The 8456-nt window shown below is 32.4% G+C and overlaps 1 protein-coding gene across 1 annotated transcript; it reads left to right on the plus strand.

Annotated features, from left to right (window-relative positions):
- The first annotated feature begins 1101 nt into the window (after nt 1-1101).
- On the plus strand, nt 1102-6902 carry LOC115725312 (protein PEROXIN-4). Its single transcript, XM_030654782.2, has 7 exons — nt 1102-1443; nt 1588-1655; nt 2722-2787; nt 2937-3056; nt 3145-3273; nt 6010-6139; nt 6550-6902. The coding sequence occupies exons 3-7, from the start codon at nt 2782-2784 to the stop codon at nt 6636-6638; spliced, it is 474 nt and encodes a 157-aa protein (XP_030510642.1). The 5' UTR covers nt 1102-1443; nt 1588-1655; nt 2722-2781; the 3' UTR covers nt 6639-6902.
- Nucleotides 6903-8456: the final 1554 nt, after the last annotated feature.

Below are 8456 nucleotides of genomic sequence, written 5' to 3' on the forward strand. Positions count from 1 at the left end.
ATTAATTGCTTGATCTTTATTTAGGTAGTTTCCCTATTTAGCTTGATATGTCGAGATTTGAGGAGCATTTACTTCATTATCCTGTGCGCTTGGATAAAAAGGGAAATCAGACTAGTCTTCCAACGAATATGCTGTCTGGCCCTTCGACATCACGATACTAGAGCTGCTTTCGAGCGGATTTTCATTAGCAGAAGCTCTCATCTGGTCATGGAGTTAAGGTGCCTTCCTAGAAGGTCTTATGTGACTTGGGCTTGGCCCAAATTATCTTCTTTGGACCCACTGGTGGACCTTTGGTGCTGACATAAAATCTATGTATCCCTTGCTAGAAACACGAGTAACAAATTAAAAACTAAGTATAGCAATTTTTTCAAATTAACCAATTTACCCTATGAATTATGACTGATCTGATTGACATATATTGAAAAATAATATAACTATGAAGAAAAATACTAAAAACAACATAATTATAAAGAAAAATACTAAAAATATTAGTACCATTAGATTTTTTAAGTTATTTTTGGCCAAGCTTCGATTCCTCTCTGATTGTGTTGTTTTTAATAAATCTGCACAATTTTAGGTTGTTTTTGTATCTTTTTGAATTAGTAGAGGTAGAAATCTTTATTTTTTTTGGTTTACCTTTTAATTTTGGATTTGTGGGGATTAGTGGTTTTCTTGTTGAGATCTACATTAGTATTACACAACTTGGACGATTTTGTTGGATTTGAAATCGTGCCTCCATTGAGAAAAAAAAATAGAGGAAAGCGAGATGATCTAGTTCGACAAGGGGAAAGAAGATGTGAACGGGTAATTTAGCCCATATTTTTGAAAAAAAAATTAATTTGTTTTTTTTGTTTAATTTCTCTTAAGGTGAAAATATAAAATTTTAGCAAAAAAAAAATGCATATTATTAAAAAGAGATGCTAAAAAATATGAGCATAGCTTAATACTTTTTGATGTGTTAATATTATTATTAGTTTAATTAAATATCGAATTACATATAGTTTAATATAATAATTTTTAGAGAATATCCCTAATAAATCGCAAGACGATAGCAGTAATTCAGTAGCAATGCTACCCTTATTTAGAAAATCCCATTAGAGGGAGGATAGGGTGATATATCTGTTTATTCGAATCTCATCTCCCGATCCAGCTCATTTACGTCTCACAAGTCATCTCGCTCATCTCTTTCTCTCTCTCTCCCCGTCGTTCCCCTCTCTTTGCCTCCCTCTCTCGTTGTGCCTCTCACCCTCAGTCGATCCCTCTCGCTCATCGCCGGTGTCATCTCCACCACCTTCCGTTCCCCATTTCTCTATTGTCTCCACCACCCTCCGTTCTCCATTTCTCTCTCCTCTGTTTCTTCATTTCTCTCGGCAGACGGCATCACATAGCTCCTCTTCCCTCGGCAGTCCCAGCTCCGGTATCCCTCTTATGAATCTTCACCAGGTATTTAATTTTCAGCTTCAATCAATGTTTGAGTAAGTTGAGCTAATTATTTTGTTTAATTTTGTGTTTTTCGCTGTAATTTGTTGAGGATGTATAAGTATTGTTCTGCCTATATAAATTTCGGTACTTTTGGTTTGCTTTTAGGATCAATAACAAGAATTTGGTATTTGTTTCTGTTTCACCAATTTGGGTACACCTCCAAGCTCCAACAGGTATTGAATTTTGATTTGAGGTTGATTTTCCCTAATTTGAGTTGTTTAATGATTGTCTATAAACTTTATTATTTCTCAATGTAATCTACCTACTGTATAGGGCATGTAATTTGAATAACCATGTTATTGTGCATATAATTATTTCCTCATCATGAAACTTAAAGAGTTTGTTTGTATAACTTTTATTCAAGATTATTTTGCTTGGAAATGTCTATAAATCATTTTCTTGTATCATCTTTGATTTTAGAGTTGTAGTTCATACATTAAACAGAACGAGTGTTACAATATCAGACTGATTCGTAAAATGACTGATTAATAATTATCTTATAAAAGTCATAATTATAATTTGACATATTTGTCATTTTGTTCTCAAATATTTCATGATCTTTTCAAGAGTTTTATTCTTTAAACTAATAAATGAGCTGATCATCTTCAACATGTTTGAATGTCTTGACTTTGAAGAAGAAATAGCAGCACTATTGGATTCTTGTAATTAGCTTCCATTACAGTAAAGAGCTCACACTTCAAAACTTAAGTAGTAATGTACCAGAATTGTGTCAAACTGACCATTAACGTATAAAATTACTGATAAAATGAAACAAAAACTCAATATTTATTCTAACGCATATCTCATATTTTCATGTTCTGATATTGGTATTTGGTACTATAACACAGAATAATACTACAACAGCTAAAAGTTACAAATGAGAAACTTTAATACTATAAAAATAAATTGATTAAATCAGATGTGGGGTTTTGATTTTGTTAATGTTAGATTTGATATTTTGCTATATTTGATTGATTTCAGATCTAGATTAGGAGTAAGTTTGATTGTTAATGTTATGTTTGGATGTGATGTGGGTGAGATCAGATCTGGATTATTTTTGAAATTATTTTGTTGTTTGTATGAGTTTTGTTGAGTTGTTTGGTTGGAGAGAAAGTCATGGAAAGTGTGGGAAGATTTGAGATTAGGGTTAAATTATAATTTGATGCCTTTTTATAAGGGTGTTTGGTTAGCAAGAAAGAGTAGCAAAGTGAAGGAAAATGATGATTGTTGAATTTACAGTTTTTTCGACATTCAAGTTTGTTGCCGTGAAGCTTAGTGAAGTTATCAAGCAGCAAAACAATGCAGGTTAGCTACTGACTATGGATTATCTCTTCATTTCTATTATTATTTTTCTTTAGCCTTTCTTATATATTCATAGCAAAGTGCTCTATAGCTTAATGGGCCATATGAGTATCCAATTTTTTGGATGGTAAGCTGAACTATTTTCTGTTAAGGCATCAAGAGCAAGGCTATTCAAGGAATTCAAAGAGGTGCAACGAGAGAAAGTGGCTGATCCAGATATTCAACTTTCTTGTGATGATAATAACATATTTAAGTGGACTGCCCTTGTCAAGGTAGGCTCAATTATTACAGAAAGGTTATGCTATGTTTCCTGCTTGGATATATAATCTATGTCTTTATAAATGTTCGTTTTTGATTCAGGGACCCTCAGAGACTCCATTTGAAGGTGGTATATTTCAACTTGCTTTTGCAGTCCCTGAGCAGTATCCTTTACAACCTCCTCAAGTGAGGTTCTTAACGAAAATTTTTCATCCTAATGTTCACTTCAAGGTATGGTTGTTTTCACGATTACTTTTTTTTATTTTTTAAAAAAAGTTGATCCAATTAGTGCATTATTTTGAAAGAAAATGATAACATTGAGAAATGGCAAGTGTTAATGCTCATTACTAGTATATGTTTTATGCGGTTTCAGTTGACTTATGGAATTCCTATGTTACTACTTGGTAAGATTAACATATGGAATCTCACCAAAAGATGTGTGTAAACAAATGCTGTGAAACTCTAGGATATATCTTTTTGTTTGTTGAGTGGAAGTTTTGAACTTTCTCTTATGTTGATATCCTCAAAACTGTTGAAATAATTTTGACAGAATATAACTAATGTAGTGATATCTACTCATTTAAGAAGTCTTGAGTGTGTGATAGGGCTAAGTGGAGTGTATAAAGATGTTAGATTATCTTGGAATTGCTTGGAAGTTTGAGGGGAGGCCACAAGGTCGAGGGGCTGATTTTTTATTTATTTTTTTGATAGAGAAGAAAACTTCATCAACGGAGAATATACATAAAAAACAAAGTTCGTGGTGGGAACAAAGGGTTCCACCTCCCCAAACTCCAATGATCCAAACCGAATTATGAGATCTGCCCAGGTAGCAAGGTCATAAGCCACACAGTTCAAAGTCCTAGAAATCCAGCATAATTCCACATTAGTGATACAACTTAAAACACCAGACAACGAAAAAAAAGAGGCTTAATCTTTCCAAATTAACTCATCTTTCGAATTCAACAACAACCTTCAATAACAATCTAACAGTAAGATCAATTTTCCCCACCAATCTAGGAAGAAACCTTCTCCCCAAATGACTAAAGTTCCATCCCCATTCTTATCTCGAAGATAGTTTGCAAAATAACATTTACTAAGTTCCACTCTTGGATTGAAGGTTTCCCATAGAGAGCCCACTCCAACCACAATATCCAAAGCAAGTGCCAAAGATCCATCGATTTTCCATTACCAAGTAACATGTTCATTCCATATGAGATCTCTAGAGGATAAAATATCCTTAGCACCAAAGGAGGCTAAAATACCAAGGGATTGACCGAAAGGAGCTATCCCTTTTGAAACACTTTCCTCAAAATAATTGACACCACAAAAGTCCGATCCCCACTTGCAAGTTTCCAACCCAACTTGGAGATTAAGGCAAGATTAATATCTTCAAGTCGTTTGAAATAAGACCCCCCAGTCTTTGGGAACACAAAGAATCCCAAAAAGCAATGGCAAGATATCTATTCTTATACGACACTCCCAACCACCAAAATTTGTGCACCATCTTGTCCATCTCAAGGAAAATACTTTTTGGGATCAAATGAGTAGACATTGAGTACGTTGGGGTAAGAGTTTGGATTGCCACCCTTCTAACTGGGTCTCTAGATTTTCTTTAATGTACATGAAATTCTTCTTACTTCCGAAGAAGAGAATAGGATTACCTAAGAACCTATCATGCCTTTTCTTCTCCCTAAAACTCTGCATGCTCTTGATATGCTCTCGAACCCCTAGAGGGGAGGACTTGGAGAAAACAAAGGCAAATTTAGCAATGTTGAGTAATTGACCCCACCTTAAACAGGAGGTATTAACACACTTTTGGACTGCCCTAATCTCATATAAATTATCCTTGCAAAAAATGAAAGATTATCAGCATACATCAAGTGAGATGTAGGCCGATCTTAGCTTCATACTTTGACCCCATGAATTTTGCCTCTCATTTTCGCCAGCAAAAGAAGTCTTGAGAGAATTTCACTTCAAGTAATAAATAAGTATGGCGACAACGAATCTCCTTTTAAGACCTCTTCCGGTTGAAACTGTTTAAGAGGGCAGCCATTTACACGCACCAAGCCCGTCACACATTTAAGGATCAATTATCAAAATGGTTCATCAAACCCAAAGGCTGAGGGGGTCCCTATCCAAGAAATCCCACTCCACTCGATCAAAGGCCTTGGACATATCAAGCTTCAAACCAGTCCACGCAACTCTTCTCTATTTCTTTTTAAAGGAATCTAGAATTTCATGCGTCATGATCCCATTTTCCACTATCTATCTCCTAGGGACCCAATGATAGGGACAAAATGATGAGGAGAAATGAACTTAGGAAAGATTTTCTTCAAGCAGTTTGCTAAAAGTTTAGAGATCACTTTATAACAATGTTGCATAAACTAATCGAGCAGTAATCATCAAAACATTGAGCCCTCTTCCTCTTTGGAATGAGCACAAGCGAAGTTTGGTTTAAAGTCTGGATTGCCTCTTTAATCTCATCATGTGACGTCACCTTGACAAGATCCACATTCTCCTGCCGCGTGAACATTGGGGTAACCAAGTCAAACAGGTCGGGATCCAAATCTGAAGTAGTTGTGAAGAAGACCTCCATGAATCTAGACTGAAAATAGTGTTCCACATTCACACGACCCCTTATCCAATCCATCCCATTATTCGTCACCACTCCCATAAAGTTTTTTGTCGTTTGATAACAGCAGAAGCATGGAAGAAATTGGTATTACTTTCCCCGTTCCTCAACCACAACTCACGGGACTTCTGGCGGCAAATCAAATTTCGAAGCCTATGAGGGGGATTTGTTAGTCTATTTAAATTTTCATTTTATAAAGTGACCATTGTGCTTGAATAAGGTCAATCTTTAATTGGAGCATCAAATGTTAATGAAATCTTTAAAAGTGTATACTATGTGCATCTTTAAATAGCTTCCTGGTAGTGTTCTTTTTTAATTTTGTTTTTCTTTTGTAGACGGGAGAGATTTGCCTTGATATCTTGAAGAATGCATGGAGCCCGGCTTGGACACTCCAATCTGTTTGCAGAGCTATTATTGCTTTGATGGCACATCCGGAGCCTGATAGTCCCCTCAACTGTGATTCAGGTAAGCTAGTTCTCCATCTAAATTGTCTTATATCTAAAAGTCTTTGGTGTATCAGTTATGAATGTATTATAGAATAAAAGCCAGGTTGAAGCAAAGCAGAATAATATTCCGAGTTGCTAAACTTTAATGGGGTCGTTAGTTTTACTGCTTTTGTCTTTTGCACCCATGGAGTTGGACCCATCACCTCACATTTCAAAAGTGAAGTCAAAGGATTTAGCTAAATGTTTTAACCTTCTTTATAGATTTGTCTGTAACCTATCTAGTATAATCTTGTGTATTAGCATTTCCTAAAGAAATCATGCTACCTCTGATTACAAACTTTTTCTAAACATTCCTATTTCCTAAAGAAAGCATGTTTTTGAAACCTTAGATAGGTTTGCTACTTAGCTCTGTAGTTTTAACGTGTACAGGTAATCTTCTGCGATCTGGTGATATCAGAGGATACCAATCAATGGCTAGAATGTACACAAGGCTCGCAGCCATGCCTAAAAAAGGCTGAAATGAAATGCATTGGCTGGTTCTTTGCTCTTTGCGGTTTCTTAACAGTAATGATATCTGCATCTAAAATATGCAGAGTAATTTTCCCTTACTAACATTTATTTAAAGTGGAATTTAGTGTTTGGTGTAATATGTTGTTGCATACGTCATTGTTCTTTTCTTGGGTAGCCCTCTAGGCGGCCCTTTTGGTTTCGTGTGAAGAAAACATTGTACACAGTTTTAAAGAACCATTCAAAATATTTAAATTAGAGTGTGCTTGGTACAATTCAAAATAGTGTTAGGTTAGGGGTGTTTATCCAATTTAATCCGTACTATTTTATTTATAGTGTATCTAATTTGTATTAAGTACAAATTTTATATTTTAAATCCAATCTAATATGTGATAGCTGAAATTCAATCTAATTTAATTTTCAAAATAGATTGAATTTGCAAAAGTGAGATTATTAGTTATTTTAAATTAGTTACTTTTTAATATTGAATTATTTAATATTTATTAAAAAAATATATTTTTTTTTTACATAATTAACAACAAAATAAAATAAATTAGTGTTTTGTTTTATGCTTAAACAATATATTAAAATAAATAAAGTAATAAATAATAAATAAAGGAAAAAAATAATTGTATGCAGAAAAAAATCTTTAATTTATTTTAAATTATATTTTTTAAAATATATATTTGATCTATTAAGTTTTAAAATACATTTGTTTCGTATGTATTAAATTTTTAAATTACTATTTTCTTACATTAAAATATTATTATATATATATATTTAAATGTATATATATATATAAAAATATATGTAGATTGAATTGAATTGATTATTTTTACATGTCAATTAACATCTAATTTGTACAAGTGGGAATTTTAGATTTTTCAATTCAATTCGATCCGCACAAGTGCTGTTATCTGCACGTTGTAGATTGAATTGGATTGGATAGTGCATATTGGACTTGATTGAGTATTTTATGAACGCTCCTACGTATGACCATCTTTATATAATATATATATCTTATATTTAATGTGGTTATTTAACGAAAAGTGTTGGTTTAATTAAAACTAACACTGTTAAATCAATCAATTAATTGTCTTGTTTTTTGAAAAGAAAAAAATTTTAAATTCTAAGTACCAATAAAATTAAATTATCTTTTTATATAAATCTTAATTTAAATTTAAATTAGATTTTAATGTAATTAATTAATCATATTTTATAAAAAAAATTATTAGTTATTTTATTTAAAATAAAATAAATGAATTATTAGATATATTTTCTCATAAATAAATTTAAAATTAGATTAAATTTTATTTATTTAAAAAATATAATTGAATTGTATTAGGTTTAATTTTTATTATTATTTAAAAAAATAATTAGATAATAGTAACTCTAATATAACTCAAAGCAAATGTAATAAATATGCATTACATATTACTAATACTTATTATATATATAATGTATGGTTGGATGTCACAGTAATTACATTTAAGTTTTTATTTTTGGACGCGTTTGGAAAGCCACCTGGGAATTGGAAGTAGATGTAATTGGAGGTAATTACAAGGTTTTGCGTGTTTGTCTGGCCACGTAATTACATAGTAACTGTGTAATTAGAGGTAATTGGGAGGTCTCAATTACTCTCTCCAATTCTCATACCCTCCTACGAGAATTGAATGTAATTACATACCAAAAATAAATTAAAATTATTTTAATTAATTAATATGATATTTAATTATTTTTAATTGTGTATTGACTTTCACTTTTCCTATCAATCATCAAACACATCAATACATTCTCATATACAACCTTAGGTATTCTATATATTCCAT

The sequence above is a fragment of the Cannabis sativa genome, chromosome 6, assembly GCF_029168945.1.
Source record: "Cannabis sativa cultivar Pink pepper isolate KNU-18-1 chromosome 6, ASM2916894v1, whole genome shotgun sequence".
Taxonomy (NCBI): domain Eukaryota; kingdom Viridiplantae; phylum Streptophyta; class Magnoliopsida; order Rosales; family Cannabaceae; genus Cannabis; species Cannabis sativa.